Source organism: Phoxinus phoxinus (assembly GCF_949152265.1).
Source record: "Phoxinus phoxinus genome assembly, chromosome: 5".
NCBI lineage: Eukaryota > Metazoa > Chordata > Actinopteri > Cypriniformes > Leuciscidae > Phoxinus > Phoxinus phoxinus.
The window spans coordinates 20,622,159-20,645,130 of record NC_136880.1 but is presented as its reverse complement, the minus strand read 5'-3'; the positions used below and the strand labels follow the sequence as shown (position 1 = coordinate 20,645,130).

At 38.8% G+C, this 22,972-nt stretch overlaps 1 protein-coding gene across 3 annotated transcripts in view; it reads left to right on the top strand.

Moving 5' to 3' along the window:
• The window catches only part of st3gal3b (ST3 beta-galactoside alpha-2,3-sialyltransferase 3b), a 117,892-nt gene extending 97,566 nt beyond the window's left edge, over nucleotides 1–20,326 (top strand). For 2 of the 3 annotated variants that reach the window (XM_079612634.1, XM_079612633.1), the window contains 3 exons: nucleotides 8,206–8,352; nucleotides 13,264–13,410; nucleotides 17,685–20,325. In XM_079612634.1, the coding sequence (XP_079468760.1) occupies nucleotides 8,206–8,352; nucleotides 13,264–13,410; nucleotides 17,685–17,774 (384 nt within the window). In that variant the 3' untranslated portion in view covers nucleotides 17,775–20,325. Of the gene's footprint in view, nucleotides 1–8,205; nucleotides 8,353–13,263; nucleotides 13,411–17,684 lie in introns of all 3 variants that reach the window. The other variant, XM_079612632.1, reaches the window with a different exon arrangement.
• The last annotated feature ends 2,646 nt before the right edge of the window (nucleotides 20,327–22,972 follow it).

Sequence of the window (22,972 nt, the reverse complement as noted above, 5' to 3'; positions counted from 1 at the left end):
ATGCCAACAAACAGACTTTCATCAGCCAAACAGTCACTTGTATGTGTCTGTATTACATTTGAGGCAGTAAAAAGGTACCAGACCTTTTAACCAGTCCTTTGGCATGCTTAGGGTAGTGTCAGTCTCTCATGACATACCAATGGACCCAACCACTGGCCATTTGCAAACCATTTAATAATCACAGTCTCTAATCTGATTGGCTGACTTTTTGCAGTCTACCTGGAACTAAGTTGACTTTACAACAAGCCATTTGGAGGATGAAATATTATTGGATCTGCCAAGGTTAGTAGCATTAAAGATATGCAGAGTTTTGTTTGAGGAACTCGGTTACCATGTTAACTCTACGCTTTTCTTTCTGAATTGCAACACAGTGCTTAATGCTTTTTGACAAGCACAAACTGGGGCTGTTTTTGGTCTTATTTAAGACCAGACCCATTCTTAAATGGCACATAATGATGAAATAAACTTTGATTGTTCAGTTTACATATCAGTTAGATGGTCTGACAGTAATGTGGATACAAACCTTATGCTTTGCTTATACTTTTTTGATTTTCCTTCTAACACGCTTTTTCCAAAGCCTGGGTTATGTCAGTTTACCCATTTGTCCTGTTTGCTTCCTTGAAGAGTGAAGATGCATACACTGGATGACCCAAGGGAGTCTGTAAAGCAGAAAGTCACGGCTCTCAAGGCAAAGAAAGGTCAGAACAAGGACAAAGGCGACAAAAAAGAGCAAATAGCTGAGATTCTTGCTCACAAAAGGAGTGTCATCTGAGTATCCTATAGAGTTTGGATTCCTGACCCGGTCAAGAGCAACGGGATCTAGATTTCACGAACCTGACCTGCTCTGGATGAGTGCTCCACGAAATGTGCACATTTCTGCTGGGGCCCTCAGAGTAAACCTTCAGAGCTTTATATACAAACTGAAGTTCATATGAATCATGCAGAGCCTGGGGTGAAATGGTTTGCCAGTGCAGGTTTACACTTCTTATCAAGCTTCAGCTCTGACTGTGGTGGTATAAATTTGCATGTTGATATGTCACGGCCTAGCTGCAGTTGCAAATTTGTCATCCGCCTGATATGTTTATAGGCATTCAGAGCATGGCAACTAGAGCAGCAGGAACAACATCTGTCTGACAGCGTGCCTGAGACTCTAGAAGACAGGCTTTGATTGCAGCTCAGTCGGCTAGAGCACACACCATAAAAAAGATCATTTCACTTTAACGGTGTACCTCCCAAGTTTATTGACCTTTTAAATATAACTCTGAAGATAAACAGGAAACTTTTTTCAAAATAGCGTGTTTTCCTCTGCTTGAACTGTGTGCGTGCAGTATCTTGAGATATGGAGAGGAAGGATTGTGATTATTTGTAAGAGAACAGCTACGTTTTTCAGAAAATACAAAGGAACCCTTGGCTATTTTTAATTCTCGTGAGCACCTGTAGGAATGGGCCATTGACAACCTGTTGCCCCTCTGTGACCAGATTAGATTTCCTTGCGCATCATTTTTGAAAGGAAGTCCTGGTGCAGGCATTTCTCATCAAATCTGACCATGTCAAGTGTAAACCTGATCAAAGCTATACTTGAGGTTTTCCCCCCTTTTAAAGAAGCAAGCATTAAATTACACGGATACAGTTCCTTATCCGTTAGGAATGCAGAGGAAGTTTTCTGCATGGTAACTCTCCTTGCGACAGTTTTGCTGGTGAAAATCTAATTTCTAAGTTGTGTACCTTCTATACAACCTGATCTAAAGCGCTTTCCATGCTGTGTTGTTAACTAAAAGTATTAAAAGTGTTTTTTGTTAATTGAAATAAATCTGAAATCAAATATATTAGATAAAAACTTTTAAGTTGTACTAAACTAATTTGAATAAAACTAGGATAAAAATTTAAGTTGCACTTTATTTTAAGAGTTACGGTTAGGGTTTTGGTTAAGGGTTAGTTAATTGTAATTATGCATAATTTACTGTTGTTACTACATGTACTTACTATAGTAAATATGTAATTACGTCGCCTTAAAATAAAGTGTTAACAAACTAAATATTAGCTTTAAAAATAAGGTAAAAAAACGCATAACAAAATTCCTAAAAGTAAATATAAAAATAAAAGGCCAATTTAAATATTTGTAAATACTGTAAAAGTATATAAATAATAATAAACTAACTCTTTCCATAGTGGTTGATGTTCTGTCTACATCTATTGGATTTAAAGATCATGAAATATCACAATCACAATGTTTTTATTATCAGGGGAAAAGGAGTTCTTTTTCTGGCTATTTTCTTGCAGTTTTGACATTTCACATTTTTAAAAACTGTACTGTAAATGGACCTGTGCTGCTGAAATGGGGCTTTTCATTACACCCTAGCACTGTCTCCCCAAATTTGATTCCACCCAGCTGAGCCCTGAAAACGCCAGATTTCTCTTCTCATAGTGCATTCACTTTTTGGCTTGCAGCTTTTTTTTATAATTAAGTTTGGCGTTTATATATGTTGCCTTTTTTCCCACTATCTTTGCATAACACTGAAGAAATCAGAAGTGTTTACACTGATGTCAAAGGAGAACATATCAAATCCCTTTCTCACTGCATTTCACACTTCAATGCAAATAACATCATCTACCACATACCTGTACTCCTTCCTGAAACTTAAGATTTTAAACGGAAATTTGTCATGCACTAAATGTAATTTTGACAAACATTAAATGTAATTTCCATGTTTCTGTTCAATCAGCAAAACATTTTTTAAATGTCTCAAACTTTAAAAGAGTGCACTGCACATACTGTATAACTTCCATGGCTCTTTAGAAACCAATCGCGAGATGAAAGTCCGTATGAAAAAGAAATTCAGTTTTCTACATGCATGTTATTGATCGTTATTGTGAACATTTCTTCCATGCATAGGTTTTTCTCTTTATTATTTCTTCTGACCTTGTAATTATTAATGAAAATGTCATATTGGTGAAATTACAGACTTTTCTGTGGTGACATATGCAGAACTAGCCTGGTTCTACCAGACTCTCGTACATTTCATTTGTTCAGAGAGTCTGGCCTCTCTCTATTGACAAGCGTTAACTTCCTTGAAGGCGGGTACTCTGTTAAAGTTTAAAAATATTTGGATCTGCCCAGATCCACTCTGGATCTGCAGTAACCAATCGCTAACGTTTGGTCGTGACGTATGTCAACTCAAACTAGCGCACGACCTCAACTTCATCGTTCTCAGCCACTCCCTCTATTCGCTGATTGGACCGGTTAGAAATTGACTGGAGTAAACCCAAGAATACACCACAATCCCAGACGTAGTTCTGAAGGAAAATGAAAATTGAGCGGAAGTACGTAGGAGGGCGGAGCCAGGCTAATGCAGAACTTCTCTAATGGCAAGAACCAAGTCACCGTCCTCCTTTTTTTAATTAGTTTTTTAATAATCAGTTTAATTCGGATGTACGTCACAATACGGACAAAAAGATATCCAGCTATGTCTGTTTCATCACAGCATGCCATAAAAATACCAATAGGAAAGCATGGCGGCTTATTTTTACATGTTAAAGGGGTGGTTCAGGATTTTGGACATCAAACCTCATTTTCAAGTTAGCCTGGTTGTTATTCATCAGTGGAGACAGTTTTCAAAAAATGTATCCAGTCCTTCCAGTTGCATAGTTCGCCGATGCTAGGCTAGCGCGAGTCAACGGTATGTGCTAGCCTGCCATTAAAAACAGTTTTACCCACTCCACAGTACACCAAAATCAAATAAATTATAACGCCAGACTGTCGATGTAAATGTCTATTGAGAGAATAATGTTAGAAATCAAAGTACCGGTACTCTTACATCTCAATGATCGCATTACATTTACAGGAACTAGTTTCTCAGCAGCGGCGGAATTTTACTTTGCTCCGGTTAGTAGTACTGCGCCGAAAAGTAAACAGAACAGAAGCGCTCACTACAGACGGGACGTCTAGCTAGCTAGTTAGTAGCCTTGAACAACGATATTGAAAAACATTCGATTGTAAACTAAGGAATTGGCAACATGGTGATTCGTTGTGCATTTCGAAATTGTAAAAATAAACCAAATAGATGGTCATGCAAAAAGTTTCCACAAATTTCCATTGAGAGATCCAGAAAGGAACCAACTGTGGCTTCTTGCTGCTGGCTTGGACAACGAGACACCGGCGAGTTGCGAATTTGTAGACCAGACGACTTTGAAAAACCCCATAATCGAAACGTTCATAAGTCACTGACAAGGAATGCAGTTCCAGCCGTCTTTCCATATGCACCAACAGCAGATGAACAGATAATAACTCTTGTTAGGCTACTATAGCTATCTATGAAGCTAGTCCCTTTCATAACTGATAGAATGACAATGACAACGTTAGTGGAGATAACGTTACAGTTCAATTTCTGCCCTTTTAGCATCCATCTCGATTAGTTCTTCGTCTGTGTATTCCGGCTCATACATGTACGGTTCGTTGAATAAAACACATTCCTCGTCTCCAAAGTCTGAAACATTGGCATGGCTTTCAAACGTGGCCATAGTCCTATGTTGATTTCTTAGTGAAATATCCTCTGCTTCTGTAGTGATGAGTGTCAGCGGCAGGTAAATACACTTGCGTCATGTGGAGACTCTCTCGGTTGCCTAGGTAACTTAATATCACTCCGCCGCTGCTGTAGACTGTGCTAATAAAAACAGGGAACAAAGTGTAACTATTGCAATGCAATGAAAGGGTAGTTTGATTTCTAACATTATTCTCTCAACAGACATTTACATCGACAGTCTGCCGTTATAATTTATTTGATTTTGGTGTACTGTGGAGTGGGTAAAACAGTTTTTAATGCCAGGCTAGCAGATACCGGTGACTCGCGCTAGCCTAGCATCGGCGAACTATGCAACTGGGAGGACTGGATGAAAATTTTTGAAAACTGTCTCCACTAATGAATAACAACTAGGCTAACATGAAAATGAGGTCTGATGTCCAAAATCCTGAACCATCCCTTTAAATGCTGTAATTGAATTTCAGGCTCTGCACTCCTGGTTCGTCAATGCTATTTTTTTTATTATTATTTTTTTAAACAGAAAATCCTCCACTAGTGTTCCTGGGAAGATTTTTCTCACCGCACATCTGCAGTCAGGAACAGGTTTTCCCAGCCACCGCTGAATGTTCACCCTGACCTCTCGTTTCCAGCGGTTGACGGAGAGAGAGGTCGGCGATGTGGCCTGTGATTTTTATGGAGTGATTTAACACTCGGCGGCCATGCTGGAAGCTTGTTAAGGGCGTGCTGGAGCTGCGTTCGGGAATTGAGAGGCCTCTCTCACCTGCTGCTTTATTGGATAGATCAGTTACAGGGGCCGTCCTGTTTGACGAGAGTGTGGCGGTTGTTAAAGTTCCTGCAGTGCAGACCACTTGTGGTTTGGAGGGTTTGGAGAGGTGATCAATCAGGGTATCTCACTCACTTTTTCTTTCTCTGCACTCCTGGCTGCGATTCCCTGGAATGCCGATGAGAGGTCTGGAGTAAAGCCAGGCGGAACCAATGTAGATGATGTCAACAATGGAGCTATGTTTAGAATGACCTTGTCTAGCTTCGGTGGGATTGTAATGCAAACCAGAAATCAGGCTGGTGCAGTCCTTTGAAAACAGTTGGCAATAAGAAAATCTTTCAAATTTTACATTTCATACATTCCACAATAATGGTGTCACGCCGTGTTGCAAGAAGACACACGATGAGGAAGATAAGGTATAAACAGTCTTAAAAGGGATAGTTCACCCTAAAAAATGTATTCGCCCATGATTTACTCACCCTCAAGTCATCTTAGGTGTATATTACTTTCTACTTTCAGACAAATAAAATCGGAGTTATATTAAAAAATGTCCTGGCTCTTCTAAGCTTTATAATGGCAGTGAATGGGCGTTTCTGTTTTGAAGTCTATAAAAGTGCATCTGTCCATCATAAAAGTGCTCCACACAGCTCTGTGGGGTTAATAAAGGCCTTCTGAAGCGAAGCGATGAGTTTGTGTGAGAAAAATATCCATATTTGTTTATCAATGAATGAGGTACATTTACATTTATACACTTTATCCAAAATGTCTTTGCACTCAAGGTACTCTACAGTTCAAATGTTTGGGGTCTGTAAGATTTTTTATTTTTTTTTGAGGGGGAAAAATAAATTCTCGTCTGCACTCCAAAGCTGCATTTATTTAATCAAATACACAGTAAAAACAGTAATATTGTGAAATACTGTTACAATTTAAAATGACTGTTTTCATTTTAATGTGTAAGTATTAATTTATTTCAAACAAAATAAAATCTTACTGACCCTTAACTTTTGAGTGGTAGTGTGCATATATTTTTATATTTCCCATGATCTCTGCATTGTTATCCCCATGCACTACTGTTTGAGCTACAGGAAACCTATTCCTGGTTTATATAAAGGCTTACACCATCACTTCATTACTACTATCTTTTATTTAACCTGTTTAACCTAGTCTGGCTCTAGACTAACTCTTGGGTTGGGCTTTTTCAGATACTTTGATCTTACGGTGCACTTTGTATTTTTAGTTGATATTTTCCAGTACTGTTTCCAACTGTACAGATACTGTATGAGTACAGAAATATAAATAGCATTACTTAGATTTTTTTTCAGTTTAGCACTACTTTTACTCATTATCGCGATAACTATTATAAAATGTTGTGAAATGCATTTAGAGGTTTTTTTTGTTTTGATTTGGTTTTGAAATTTAGCTGTGACAACGGCAATCGTTTATTTGGCTAACCGTTGTTCTTCAAGCCACCGTATGTCTAGTAAACATTTAGTGTTTTATTGTCCCACTGAACACTTGTGTGTTTGCCTGGCACGTTTAAAAACTGCTTATAAAAGTCACAGTCCTCAACACGCCTGGCTGAGAATATTAGTGCTGGCGGCCTTTAGTACTCTATATTTAATGAATATATGAATAGACAAGCAGAACAATACAGTGTTCAGTGTTGTTTGAAAGGATTTATAGTAAGCTGTACCTAAGCTTCTGTAGACACTCAATAATTTTGATGAAAGATTGATCCTAGTTTTAATGTTATTAATGCACCGTTGTACGAGTATTCTAATTTTTTCCATAGCATGTTGGTTATGTAAGTCACAAGAGTAACTCCAGTCTTTCGAGAAGGAAACTATCTTACCATATTTGTGAGATGCCCGATCCAGTGGAAGGAATGTCAAAGCTTACAGAGACATCCTCACTTGTGCTAAGTGATTTTAAAAGAATCAATCAGGGACTTCCTGTTTTATTTCTTCTTCAAACAACCTATCACTCTTACACCAAACACTACTGGCGTCAGATGCCAGCACTTTTCTCACGTGTTTGCTCATACTCTGTTTTGGATACATACATTCTGGACGGAGGCATCCTTCAGCTTAGCCAGATATGTCCAGTACTTTACTCTGGATGTCGGTGGTTTCGTAGATATGCACCGGTTCTGAATTCATGATTTTATTGTTATTGTCGAGTTTTTCACCTGTTTACACCTGCTTGTGGTTACATCATTCCACAGAATTTCTGCTTCTGTTCAGCAAAACCGTACTGTTGACAGAAGAGATGATGTTTTCTTGCCATGGCTTGTTGTGGGCGCGGGGGCCTCCAAAACGGCTTCAAAGCCATTCGTTCGGCTCAATAGCTACTCCTATTGTTGGGCTATATCAAAGGCAGTCTGCTTATTTGAACAGGTGACTCCCATTAAGTCCGATGACCTGGCTGGCTGTTTGCCAGCGGTGCTGCCGTGGCTTCGCAGAGCTCGTCTAGTCAGAAGTCTAATACCTGATGATCACAGTGCCAGGTCGCAGATTGAATAATTGCTGAGCTATGGCACTCTGCAGGTCTCCTGAGTAATTGTTATGGGAGAAGCTGGGGGCCGTTGCTCACGAACGCTCGTGGAGGTCAGGATTTCATTTGTCCACTTCCTGTGGGCTCGCCCAACCTGGGCGGCTTGCTTCACTTTTAATGAAAACCGTCTACGCTTAAGCCATCAGTATGCAGTGATGGCACCTTATGGCTTTGTGCCTGAACTCATGATTATGGAAGAGATGATTTCTTCTGCTGTAAGATGAAACAAAAATGTTTCATACATTTTTCATGATACATTTGGTGATCAAACTAGGATGTGCTGTCTCATTTGACCATATCACAATTCTCTCTCTCTCTCTCTCTCTCTCTCTCTCTCTCTTTTTTCTTTAGCAGGGAACAGAGGGCTTCTGGAAGTCTGTAGCGCACTATGTGCCCCGGGATCCCTCTGAGATACGGATCCTCAATCCCTTCTTCATACAAGAGGCTTCCTTCCAGTTTATTGGCCTTCCACAGAACAATGGCCTCATGGGTAAAGGGGTAAGCAACATGCTCATTATGTTTCGATACTTTTCATAACATTATTTACATTAAATACATTGACTGCAAGATATTTTTGCTCTGCTAAAACCAGTAGCTCTTTGAAAGGAACTGTTGGACTGCTCCAGTTTATTGAAAAAAAAATGGCAGGCAATGCCTTTAGTCAATCTTATGTTAATAGGGGTCACAGGAAGCCTTAGATACGTGTTTCCTCAATTAGCCTGTAATTATTATAAAGATCACCATAGGTCGAAGGCAGCTTAACTAATCCAATGGGTGGGGAGAGCTAATGCCATTTATTTTACCCAAACCTGGACAAAGCTATGTTTAAACCTTGTTATCCAGTGCTTAACATTAAAATGTTCAAATCTCAAAATAATATAGCTGGTGTATATCGTTAGATTAAAAAAAAAAGATAATGGGGATCCTTATCCAATAATCACAAACAACTGGAATTGTGCAAACAACTGCACAAACAACAAACAACTGAATCATTGAAATTCAATGATTCAAAGAGGTGGGAACCTTGTACAGTTGTGGTCAGAATTATCGCCAAACCTAGTAAATATGATCAAAGATGGCTGTAAAAATAAATCTGCATTGTTTATCCTTTTGATTTTTCATACAAAATAATCCACAAAAATCCAAAGGAGCAAAATAATTGAAAGTGGTGGGGGGGGGGAATCACATTATGAAATAATTTTCTCTTTAAAAGACATTGACCACAATTAGAATTTTTTTAAGTATAATCCCAATAATATTTTTTTTTAAAATGTTTAGCACACCAGGGATACTAGGAACATGAAATTATCAAGATGTGACTTCTTATTTCTCAGGAGTATAAATATGAGGAAACACAAAGCCCATATTCTTAATCATCCATCACAATGAGTAAAACCAAAGAATATAGTTCTGATGTGCAGCAAAAGATTGTGTAGCTTCACAAAATAGAAAGTGGTAAGAAAAGTAAGAAAATGGCTAAAGCATTGAAAATTCCCATTTCCACCGTCAGGGAAATAATTAGAAAGTTCCAATCAACTAAAGATGTTACAAATCTGCCTGGAAGAGGACATGTCTATATCATCCTAATGCACGGTAAGGAGGAGAGTTACGCCCCTTTCACACATACTCCGTGTGCAGTGTGTATGCGGTACAGGAGCAGCACGCGCTATAGTGCTTTCACATATGCTGCGCAACTGTGCCACAAACTCACTATTTGTATTTCAAATCCAGAAGTTATCAGCAACTTTTATTTAAAAAAAGTTTTGTCACCAGTGCGATTCTCTTCGTACACACATACACTCTTTAATAGACGTATTCACGTTTAAACACAATTTAAACAACGTATTATTCAAAACATTATTTCTATATAGATTATACATTAAGTTGCTCAATCAAGTGGTAACGTATTTAACCATGTACTTATATTAAAATCACAAACATTTTAAATTAAAACTTAAAATTGACAAAAACAGCAGACTCGTTTGCATAATTTAAATATTTATAAAATAAATATTGCATGTCACAAAGAACTTGTTTTTCCACCTCCACGAGTGTTGTTGTCGCCAGGTTGAAGTAAATTGTAGTTTTCCCTGCTTTACCCCGGTCTTAAAGTAAAAAGATGACTGTGAAAAATAGTAGTAGCCTATTTAATTAAATGCATTTATGATGAAATTACTACATTTTCATATCCACGAAATATGCGCTGTCACTTTAATTCAGCGCGTGCAGTACAGCAAAAATAGACTCGATGCGGAAACGATCGCCGCACTGCTGTATACGCACCACACTTGGAACGGATCCCCGGGCCGCATCCGCGTGCAGTGTGAAAGCTCTAACCTGTTAACATGGGCACGGAAAGAAATACACACCGCATACGCACTGCAAACGGAGTATGTGTGAAACGGACGTTAGAGTGGCCAAAGACTCTCCAAGGATCACAGATGGAGAATTGCAGAGATTAGTTGAGTCTTGGGGTCAGAACGCCTTAAAAAAAAAAAACAGCAGCACCTACATCACATGTTGTTTGGGAGGGTTTCAAGAAAAATCCTCCTCGCTCATCCAAAAACAAATTCCAGCATATTCAGTTGTCAGACACTACTGGAACTTCAAAAGAGAGCTGGTTCTAAGATCAGATGAAAATAAAATAAAAACTTTTTGGCAGCAAACCCACCTGATGTATTTGGTGCACACAGGGATAAAAAGTACCCCATGCCCGCGGTTAAATATTCTGCTGGATCTTTAATGTTGTGGGTCTTTTATTGCTGGAGGTCCTGGACATCTTGTTCAGATACATGGTATCATGGATTCTAGCAAATATACCAACAGATAAAAAATCTCTGCTAGAAATCTTATAATGGGCCGTGGTTGGATCTTCCATCAGGACAACGATCCAGAACAAACATCAAAATCAACACAAAAATGTGTGACTGAGCACAAAATGAAGCTTCTGCCATGACCGTCCCAGTTCTCTGACCTGAACCCTATTGAAAATGAGCGGAGTGAACTGAAGAGAAGAAGCAGCAACATGGATCTGGGAATCTGAAGGATCTGGAGAGATTCTGTATGGAGGAATGGTGTCTGATCTCTTGTCAGGTGTTCTCCAAACTCATCAGGGATTATAGGAGAAGACTCAGAGGTGTTATCTTGCCAAAAGGAGGTTGCAAAAAGTATTTAATGAAAGGGTGCCAATAATTGTGTAGTTTACTTCAATGAAAGGTTGGATTTTTGTGAATTTTTTTAATGAAAGATCTGAAGATCATTTTTACCAGGGGTGCCAATATTTCTGACCACAACTGTATATAATTTGACATGCTAAATTCTACTATAAAAATGTACCATGAATGCTGTGACTGCACTTAGAACACCCCACCCCATTAGCAAACATATTTTATTGAGACATGGGTGTTGGGTGTGCAGTAGCCCACAGGGAGGACTGGGAATCAGCACTGTCAATAAAATAAGTGTGTGTGACATGCCTCAGATCTCAAACATGAGCTGTAACAACGAGTACTTGCCTACTAAGAGCTCATTAACAACACACTTTACTTTCAGTCCCAGGAAATTGGACTTGAGAAAGTAGATAAATGCCACAAGCATCATAGCTTGATGAAGCTCTCAGCCATCCCATCATTGCATGAGTACAGACAAGGGTCTGTGTGTGAGCTTGGCCACCTTCTGAAAAGTCAAACCTGCTCTCTATGGTGGAACATGTGCAGTGCACATGGAGCAGAGGCCAGGCCCCTAAGGTTTGTGTAGGTAGGGGGCAGCGCAGAAGGGAAGCTGTCCCATACGGTACTGATCAAGGTGGGATACATTTTGACACAGCCTCCCCCCCTTGAGCACTCCAAACACCCACCTGCTTAAGGGTGCGTGTGTGCGTGTGTGTGTGTGTTGTGTGTGTGTGTGTGTTGTGTGTGTGTGTGTGTGTGTGTTGTGTGTGTGTTGTGTGTGTGTGGTGTGTGTGTGTGTTGTGAACCAGACCCCAGGCCACTGTAAGCTAATGATTTAGAATGGTTGACTCCCCCAGGGAGATGAGGAAGTGAAGGTCTGCCTCCTGAAATTGGTGTGTCAGGGGTGGGGGTCTGTTTAAGCAAATTGTTAATCACACGCAGCTCAAGATGAGTTAACAACTGCAGACCAGAACTAAGCCAGAACTCCTCCTGGCACAATGCTATCTAGACCTTGAGGAAGAACTGGACCAGAGCAGACCATAGACAGCGATGTTAAATAGATTAAAATACAGCACGCATATACCATATAAATACCACCAACACACATATACCATATAAATGTCCAGTCAGTTTTCAAATTTTTATTCAGTAACCATTCTGATGGATTCAAATGATTTTTTTTAGACTGATTCATACTGATATCTTCTGAGTTCATCTGATTCATTAAAATAACCTGCTTTCATGGTTTTTATGTAACTGTATATTTGATAGCGATGCCAGAAATGTTAAAATAGTGCTTAATGTACGGAATAACGTGCATCAAGCCGGTTGTTATCGCAGAGTAAACCCTGACAGAGTGATCAGGACCCCGACACGAAGCGGAAAGGGGTCTTGCATTACCCTGACAGGGTTTATTCTGTGAAAACAAACGGCTGGATGTACATTATCCCACTCATTATACGGCTACTTGTCACATAAGTAAATAATTAGACATTAAATATTGACATGAGGTGAAATAATTTATTAGCTCTTTGAAAGCAAAGCTTCCTCGGAGAGAGCAGTTGCTAGCAAGCGGCAAGTTCAAAATAGACGGACATTTAAGGGATACGGTATACAGTATTTCACCACATAAATAATTATGGGGATAAGATAACTGTTTTAATATCTTACCTGTTTATCTTATAATCCATTACAGTGTACAATTCCCCCCCACAAAGCTGCGTTTGTGTGAAACAAGAGAGCGAGTCTGCAATACCGGATGACATAATTAAATAACTGTACACAAAATATTTGAGTTTTAATATTTTATTAGCTCACCAAAAGCAAAACTTCCACGAGGAAAAAACGTTCCTTGCGAGCATAAAGTGCAGTCCGCCGACTTCAGTAACCCGGATGAGCCTGTGTTATCAGATCCGGTTGTTATCGGAGAATAACATACCGCTGGATTGCGCGATTGACCAATTAGAATCAAGTATTCCACAGAGCCATGTAACAAAGCATGATAGGACTTCATTTACTATTAAATAAGCAATAAAATTATTTTTCTTGTTTCTTATCTGGTCTAACATATAATTTGAATCAATGTTTTGTACTATTCACAAAACAGGCGCAAGATATTGTATTGTGCTTAAGGACATTCGTATTATCTTCTTAATAGCATGCTCAGTACTTGATGGTGAAATTTAAAAATGCTGCTTTATTGTACAGTATTAATTTAAACTTGCATTCTTCTCCATAGAACATTCCAACGTTGGGCGCCGTCGCCATAACGATGGCTCTTCATAACTGCGATGAGGTCGCTGTGGCTGGATTTGGCTATGACATGAACACCCCTCATGCACCCTTGCACTACTACGAAACAGTCAAAATGTCTGCCATAAAAGAGGTAACAGTTTTATTTGTTTGTTTGTTAAATTAACAAAATGTGTTTTAATGCATAGACACTACATTTTGTAAAGTGAACTGTGAGCTCAGTTCTCAGATCATTGTTTGATCAATGTCTGTTTATCTGTTCACTTTATGGAAAATTACAGTGATGTCATTAGCAGAATGTCCTGGGCTACTTGCTCTCCTGTTTTTTCTTCTTCTTTTTCTCAGATCAGTCCATATGTAGATAACTTTGTTGTTATGTTTTGTAAATTCCTTTCTGCCCACATTTGCCATGGCTGTAAAAGCACACTCATAAAACAGAGCTGTTAACGCACAGTTAGCTCCTGACTGCTCTGGCACCCATCCTTGTCAAATCACAGTCAGGTACCATTCATGCAGAACTCACTCACTTCCTGCTGCCTGTAGTCTGTCGGTTTAAGAGTTGTGTGCTATGTAATGTCAGCTGAAACAAACGGGATTTAAGCTGTTGGCCTTGTATAGATAGTAGCTCACACATACTGTAACAGTGTAGGGTATTTGTCTATGTAGGCTTGACAGGAGTCTTTATCCCTGCTGTGATGTAAGGGATTCATTACTACAGTACTCTATGACTATGGCTTTCAGTGGTAAATGCCAGGATTACAGTAAAATGTTGTTTCATCAGTTTGTTGGGGAAAATGTGAAATTTACATTAATGCACTTAAAAAACCTGTGAGAAAATGACTTGTAACCTATATAATGTCTCTCGGAGTAGTTTAATCTGTATATATTATATTATGAAAAATTATAGACGCATTACCATTAAAAACAAGTTTAGGGTCAGTTAGAGTTTTTATTATTTTTGTATTATTCAAGGACGCATTAAATTGATAAAGTGACAGTAAAGTCATAATTAGTTTTCTATTTCAAATAAATGCTGTTCTTTTGAACTTTATATTCATCAAAGAATCCTGCAAGAAATCATGGTTTCCACAAAAACATTAAGCTCAAAACTGCTTACAACATTGATAATAATGATAAATGTTTCTTGAGCAGCAAATCAGCATATAATTTGATTTCTGAAAGATCATGTGACACTGAAGACTGAAGTAATGATGCTCAGAATTCAGCTTTGATCACAGGAATAAATTACATATTACAGTTTAAAATAGAACATTTTAAATTGTAATATTTCACAATGTTACTGTTTTACTGTATTTTTGATCAAATAAATGGATCATTGGTGAACATGAAGGCTCGTTCAGACTGTCAGACCAAATCCGAATTTTGTGCATGTTTAGCAAGTGTGAACGGCAAAAAATCACATGAAATTGTTACAAATCCGTTTTGAGCTAAATTCATGTGGTTTGAAATCCTATTAATATCGCATTTCTGGAAATCTGTTTCAGTCTGATCGCTTTGATCGGATTTTTGCGTGGTTTGTGACTTTCTCACGGCATTTTAAAACACAAACGTCAGACGTTGTTAAAGAAAATTTGCTGAAAGTCACTGCAGAAACAAGGTTGTGACAATGACAACGAGCAGAATTGACAATATAACTAGTGACATGCATTTTGACAGCATGGAATAAAGCCGTGCATACCAGCTTCCTACGGTTCTGCCGCTGCCTTATAAGACGCAGTAGTCTAGCACAACGGCTACTTGTCGTGTCATAAATAAAACAACATCTGTATGGCAAACTCCATGTTGTGGTTGTTGTTGTTGTTTTTTGGCATATACCTACCAACCCAACGTCATTGCCATGGAAACCAATGCAAATTTTCCAGAAAACGAAAGAGTGGCACAGGAAACATAAATCGGATCTGAACAGTTGCGCTACACAAATGTGGACCGTCAATAATTTTAGATCAGATTATAATCAGATACTCTTTGGATTTGGACTGACAGTGTGAACAGTCTAAGAGACTTATTTCAACAACTTAAACAAATCCTACCGACCCCAGATGTCGAGAGCTGTTTCTTTAAGTATTGAGGCATAAGGAAGAGATTGTTTCAGATTCTCTCTCCCCAAGGCATTTCGGCCTGAGGAGACTCTTAACCCAGCATTCATTTTGGCCTGTGTCCTTTTCTCTCTTTCGGAGAGTGAAACTTTACTCCTGGATCTGCTGGGTTTTTTGTGAATGTGATCCGTCACTAGGGCTGAGCAGTCCGAGACTCTGACGACAGGCTTTTGGCCTGATATAACGGCCCCAGCAGGCCCAGAACCTCCTGTCGGGGGCAGTTGTGGGGTCGCACCCGTTCGGACCAAGAGCCTCTCACAGGAACCTAAAGCTCTGGTTTCATCCAGCATTGCCAGGCCAGTGGATCCTCTGCTGTGGTGTTCTGCATCTGAAAATCACATTAAATAACAATAGGATATTAAAGGAAAACCAGGGAGGATGGTTTTTACAGGAGTCAATACAGCTCCAGTTCTCTGATCCCAGACCACACTCAGTCCCTCTCCTGTGACTCGGAGCTCTGTTATTGTTGTAATAAAAGATAGTATTGGATGTGAAGTGCTGTGAAACTAAGAATTAATCTAACTTTTTATCACGATTGATACTGACCTTCGCTAACCTGCAAATGTGTGAAAAAAACATCACTGATCAACACTTAGCAAATGTCTTTTCAGTAACACTAGTTTAGGGTCCAATTCTCACAATTAACTAATTGCTTATTAGCATGCATATTACTAGGATATGTTATTAGTATTTATAAAGCACATATTGATGCCTTATTCCTGGTGCAGTATGTTATTTCTTAAAGTCGTTGCTGAACATTGTTTATATTTGAAATCAACACAAAAAAACAAACAAACACACCCCTCTCTTTATTGCTCCGCCTCCAAAGCTCACCCTCCAATCCTAACCGCCCTGCTCCGACGGGTATGTGAGGCGGGTGCACTAACAAGGATGCTGAACCGTAAACACTGCGTGCAACTCTCACGAGCTGCCAACCGTTATGCAAGAGTGGATGTCTATTTATCGTAGCAGAAGCGCAACAAAATAACGCTTCACGAAAAATAAAGTGAAGATGATGAACGAACGACAAGGAAGCACAAAAAATTAACACGCATACACAAGAGTAATGCAAACAAGAATTTGTTGTTAGTTGCAACAGCCACTCCTGTTTTCAGGCCTTCCTGCTCTCTCCAGCGCTGGAATGTCCTAACGCTCTTTCCTAATCATAACCCTTCATTTTCCAGTTTTGGAATGTCTCTCAGCCATCTCTTTTTCTACAGTCTTTCTTCAAATCTCCCTCTTGCTTGTTCTCTCTCCTCCACTGTCATACTAATGCTGAATGGCTACACGTTTGTTGTTTTGTCGGTCCGACCAACTTTCCAACAGCGTTTTTCAAATATCGCTTACCCCACCTTTAATTAGCAGTAATTTGGAGTTTGAGGCAGTAGTTAATAGTTTGTTAATAGTGAGAATTGGATCCTAATCTAAAGTGTGACAGTCTTTAATACAAGTCTCTAATATAACTCTATGGAGGATCTACATGTTTGGATTTAAATGCAATTTTACAGCAATTGCCCATAGACACAATAACATGTTTTGGGGCCAGTAATATGCGTCACCCTCAGCAAGGTAAATTCCTAATTATATCAGGTTATTGTTTTGTGGATTTAGTTCAGTGTTAATGTGTTGTAACATTAGGTTCAGTTCACTAATGTAAGCAATTTCTACCAGACCATAAGAATAATATTAAATCAATTATAGCACTTTAGGAGCACATTCAACACACTATCAGGTCCATTTTTTACATTTTGCCAAATTGTTGTTTAACTTGTACAATCTAATTTACACGTTTTTCAACTACGCCCCTTTGACGGTAAGGTTTAGGGGTCAACCTTTATGCTTTTTTTTATGAAAATCTGAACATTTTGTACAAATTAATTCTAAAATGTGACTTAATAAAAATGTTTTGGTGCATTTTACTGAAATAAGAAGGAGGTGAGGCTTAGCAAAAAAATCAGTTAACAAACAAGAAAAAAAACTATGATGATTTAACAGGTTCATCGGTAATGTATCCCATCAGTCACAGACAATATATTTATAAGTGATAATGCCTGAAATGTCATGCACAAGTGAAGTGTGATTGGTTGTTTATGATGTGATATGCCCCTTCATATTTGAATGGATGCTTCACGACCAATTTAAGTTGCTGTATTCACCAAATTTAATGCTAAAAGTTCAAATCTTGCTTCCAAGACTAACATGCTTGGTATAATGAGAATAAAAGGGCAGAATGTCCTATCAAGAGTCGGCCACATTCAGGAAATGACACTGCTGTTTGTTTCCCCCACAGTCATGGACTCACAACATCTCAAAGGAAAAGGAGTTTCTTCGCAAGTTGGTGAAGGCCAACATCATCACAGACTTAACCAATGGGATTTGAACCTCCCGAGGTGGGTGCCTTTCTTGGAGGACTTGAAAGCGGAGAGTCCTGGGAAACCCTGGACCAGACAACACTGAAGAGCGTAATTTCATAGGTGGGAGCGATTGCTCAGTTAAGATGCACACGTGCCTTCTTTACCGACAGGCTTCCTCTGAGCAGAACGTTGAAGGGTTCTTCGATATCTCAGAAGTCAATCCTTGTTGGAGTACAGATAGAAGCTAACAGAGACTTTGAGGGGACCAACACGATATGCTTGAGGAGCGAATCGCGAATCGGGAATCGCAAACATAAAACATTAACTGATTGTGCCAAATGTACCTCTAACGGAGGAGACGCCCCTCCTCTCCTGCCTGAATGTATTAACGGTGTAAATATCAAAGATTTTTTTACAGTGATCAATGCTACGGCCCCTGCCTTCACACGTGATTCTCCGTCCAGGGCACCCCTGCGTATCCTGCCACAGTGTGTGGACGGGCAGAGGCAGGTCTTTGATTCAGCCCTTCTTCTGAGCACAGGAGGCTCTTTATCTCCTGAATGTGAGCGTATTATGTTACAGCTCATTTTGTTGAGGAAAGAAGCTCAATATCAAAGTTATTTATTTTGGTGAATAGATGAACGTTTTTTTTTTTTTTTTTTTTTTTTTTTTTTTTTATAAGCCACATTTACGAAATGACTTCTACAGTTTACTTGAGGTGGGAGACTGAGTACCTATTAGGGATGCACAGATACCGTATTCTTCCAATTTAATTACAAAACCTGAATTGGAATTCCATATCGGCCGGTACCTCACTAGCTTCATAAAAACACAACTTCAATATAATTAAATAGAAAACAGAAACATATACATATTCTATGCTACTGTTCAAAAGCTTGGGGTCTGTACGGAAAAAAAATATTCAGCAAGGATGCATGATATTGATCAAAAGAGGCAGTAAAGACTATGCTACATTGTTAATTCTATTTCAAATAAATGCTGTTTCTTTTAAATGGTATTTCACAATATTACTGTTTTTACTGTATTTTTTATTAAATCAATGCAGACTTGTTGAGCATAACGGACTTCTTTCAAAAACATTCAATCTTACCGACCCCAAACATCTAGTGCTCTAATCTAACAAACAGCAAAATGCTGTCCTTTTAAACAAAAACACAGACCTCAGTATACAGATCATGCATGAGAACGGGAACATTAGGACATCTCGGACAGAGTTGGATAATGGGTAATGACATCTGATTTAAATATCCATGTTACTTACATAAAGCTAGCCTATTGAATGGCTTTAAAGGACTTAAACAGTTTTTGTACAAAGTAACAACCATGGATAGCGCACAATATCGGATTTGGATCGATATCTGATCTGACAAAACATTTCTGTATCTTTGCATATACAATCCAGGGGTGCGTTTCCCAAAAGCATCGTTAGCCAACTATGGTCGCAAGTTCCGTCGTTATCAGCAGTTCAACGAGTCGGTGTTTCCCGAAACAATAGTTCCAACGAACATTCGCAAACAGCATTGCAAACTTGTGTGGTTGACGACAGCTCTCGACCTGTGGTTAGAAGCAGAATCCCTTGTTTGCAAGACGTGGACTTAATACATCATTATTTTGAGCCAAATAAGTAAGCTGACATTAAGAAAAAAAGAGATTTTAAGCCCTGTTTTTTAAAGAGTGCGCACATGCGAATGTGCTCTAGTACGTAAGAACGAGCCTATGATTGAATCTGGAAATAAAGATAAATAACTGAGAAAAATAAGAGATCGTCCTCAGATGCCCTGTCAGTAATTTATAGCAAAATATCTAGCATTAATTCGATCTCAAACAGATTCATTACAATGAGTTATTACTCCACCACTTGCGTGGCATCATTAACCAGCGTGGTTGAACTACCAATTTGCGACAGTGCGGTTTCAGGAAACAGTCGTGACTTAGCTAGTTGGTTTCTTCAAACGATGCAGTGTATATGGCAGTTAAGCAGCGAGTTACGTCGTTGTGCGGGAAACGCACCCCAGATCGGTACATCCCTTGTTCAGAGTCAGACAGACCTCAAAATCACCTGACGTCATGGTACACTGCCATCCTGAACTCAGACCAATACACAGAGGAGAACCATTTTCTTTTTAAAATGCATTTCAAGATTGGAAAAATCACAGATATTTACAAAGAGATTGAGCTTGTTTTGTACTTTTTTGGTGGTACGGGCCATTTTAATAAGTACTGTGCTTTATAGTTTTATATTTTGAGCTGTGAGCTTTCAGAGCAGGTACTGGAAACATAGCATTGCACTAGCCACCAGAGTTCCTCATGTTACACTACACAGCAGAGATGTTCACTACACCTGGTACTCAATTCATCAAGATCCCACAACAGGGAGTCATCACGTCAACCTCCTGACTCAAAGACATTTTAAAGAGTTCTTTGCCCGTGTAGAATGGTGCATTTACACTGTGCAGTATGCCACCAATCAGCATTATAATGATGATCATTTGGAGTTAGAAGGAAATACTGAAATGTTATTGTTTCTTTTATATATATATATATATATATATATATATATAATATAAATATATCTTCAAGTTGTAATAAAATTAATGTGTTGGGCAGTTTCGGTCCTAAATTGAATTTTGTGTCTCATCTTTCTCTTTCTCTACTCTTTTCAAAGACAGTGCACAAACGCACATTATATTTGAATCACAAATTGAAGGTACGTGGCTCATTATCAGGAAAAGGTTGATCATTTCAAACTTATGCAAGTCAAATCTAGGAGTATCACCCATATTTGGTGTGCCTTACAAATAAAATCGCATTATCATAAACCAAAAACAAAGCCTGTTTCAAAGTCTAACCTTTATTCAATATATTTATTTATTATTTTTCATTTATTAATGCCTTTAAAATAATATGATAATGAATGGAAACATTTGTCACCATAATAAGCATGTTTATTTTTACATTACACACTAAATTATCAAATGCATTTAACATGGAGGGATGTTGACAAGGACATGATATACACATCACAGATTCATAATCTGACCATGAATGAATCTGCTGGTCATAGAAACTGATTGTACCACATATAAATAACCCTGTCTGTACTGGAAAAACACAGAACTTAAAGTTTTTTTATTAATGAACTCTAAGACATAAAAATGGGCAAATAAATAATACTGTGAGGGAAAAATATGGTGATTATATTGATATGTGTGATGGAATCAGCACAATCCGGTTCTCTGAATAGAGTGTTGCTGATTGATCACTGCTGTGATCCAGAAGTGATTCATCACTGTATTATAGACCTTCCTATGATGATGATGAATTGGGATTTTCCAGGGAGGGAAGTAAATGTCCAGGACTCAACAGAGCATCCTGCAGTAACTGCACTTAGTATGACCTGCTGTCAAAACCCCTGCCAAATCACCGGTCAGCCAGGACATATAGAGTGCCGTCTAACCTGCAGGCTTGTTTTCAAAGCTTAGGATTGAAAACAAAAATCAGAAGCTGGTGAAGAGAACCCTTGTTCAATGTTACCATCTGTGTCATGTAAGAGACCTGAGAACAATAAAAAAAAATTGGGTTTATAACAGCTGTTTGTGTCACGCTAAGTCATTAAAGATTCACTCCTTCCATCCTACAATGAAAGAGCTTGTGAAGCTTAGAAAGTTTAGAACAAAAGCTAGACTTTTGACCAAAATGAACATCAGATTTCTTCAGAATTTCAATCCCTCGTGTAATGCGGCCCACTGTCACCGAACGTGTCATTGATTGATGATGTAAAACTCCGGACGAGTTTTCTTGTGTGCGTCCGTTTTTAACGCGTCTTGACTGCCGTGCATTCTGACATTTATGACAACTGAGATCCTACAGTGTGGCATTGCTTACAGCGAGGATCATGTTCGTACATTCTGACTAGCAACAACTGTAAAAGACCATAAATCGGACAGTGTGCACCCGGCTTAAGGCAGGTCTGGATCAGTGTTCTCTGTGCAGCTTTTGTGTAACTTTGCAGATCTTATACATGCACAAACTGGTACATCACACACTCAAGGAAAAGGAAAACATTACAAAAGCAACAAATGTTGATAATGTCTATTACATTCAAGTTTTTTGTTTATTAAAGTTATTTCTCGTGGCTATTCTTTTAAATATTATTATTTGCATTTGTTCTTTTATGCAAATATGTTCTTTGATGGGTTTTTTAAGCAAATATAGTTTCATTTACAACTTAGATCCATCAGGAAAATAAGTGTCAATCAGGCAGAAAAGCAAGGACCTTCCCTCACCCTAGCAGAGAGACTGTGTGAAAGCGAAGTGAGGGATAACATTGCTTTATTTGATTCTCTCCTTTTCTCTATTGCTTTTAATGCTCAAGTGTAACATTGACTAGGATCTCATTTCATATATGTGGCTCTAAGAACACCTCGAACAGTGGGACGTGCTCTCGGCTTGGCTTGAGGCAGGATGTTGGATGTTATAACTGTATTCTGATAGGGTGACACTCAGGCCCTTTAAAGTGACTGCGGTAATGTATGTTTCACTGTAAATACAGGCCAGTAATATAACCTTCAACATTTTGGCACGAAAACTCCACTCTGTGTTTTGGCAGTTCCCTTTAAGATGACTTAACAGTCCCTTTGCACCCAAAAAATCTTGAATACAATACAAGCTCTCACACATTACTGATGGAGCCGAGAACTCACTCCCATTATTTGGTGCTTTTACACTGATAGACGTAAATTTAGCTGCGTTTCCTCCTAGATAAGCAATCCAACCCATAATTCTTTGTCTGATACCTCATAAATTCAGAAAGGTGAGAGAAACTGCCCATAAATTGTCCATCAACCACAGAACAGCCCACTGTTGGGCGATTACATTGACCTGTGGTTTGTTCGCTTGACGTGACACATGAGATTGCTGCATATTGCATGTCAGTCTGGAAGCTCTCAACCTGAACGTGTTCAGAGTCAAGTGAATGTTAGATGGAGTTATGGTGACCTCTTTCTAAAGCACCACATTTATTCACTTTCATTTGGTGGTTGAGGCCCAGACCGTCCAAAGGAAAGTTCCTTACGCCTGATAGACAAAGCTAATCATCAACACTGGGAAAAAAAATTGGTGTACAAACAATTTTCGTTCAAAAAATGCTTGTGAAATTGCAAACAATTACAAAGAAACTGATGGTAACACATTGACCATGACA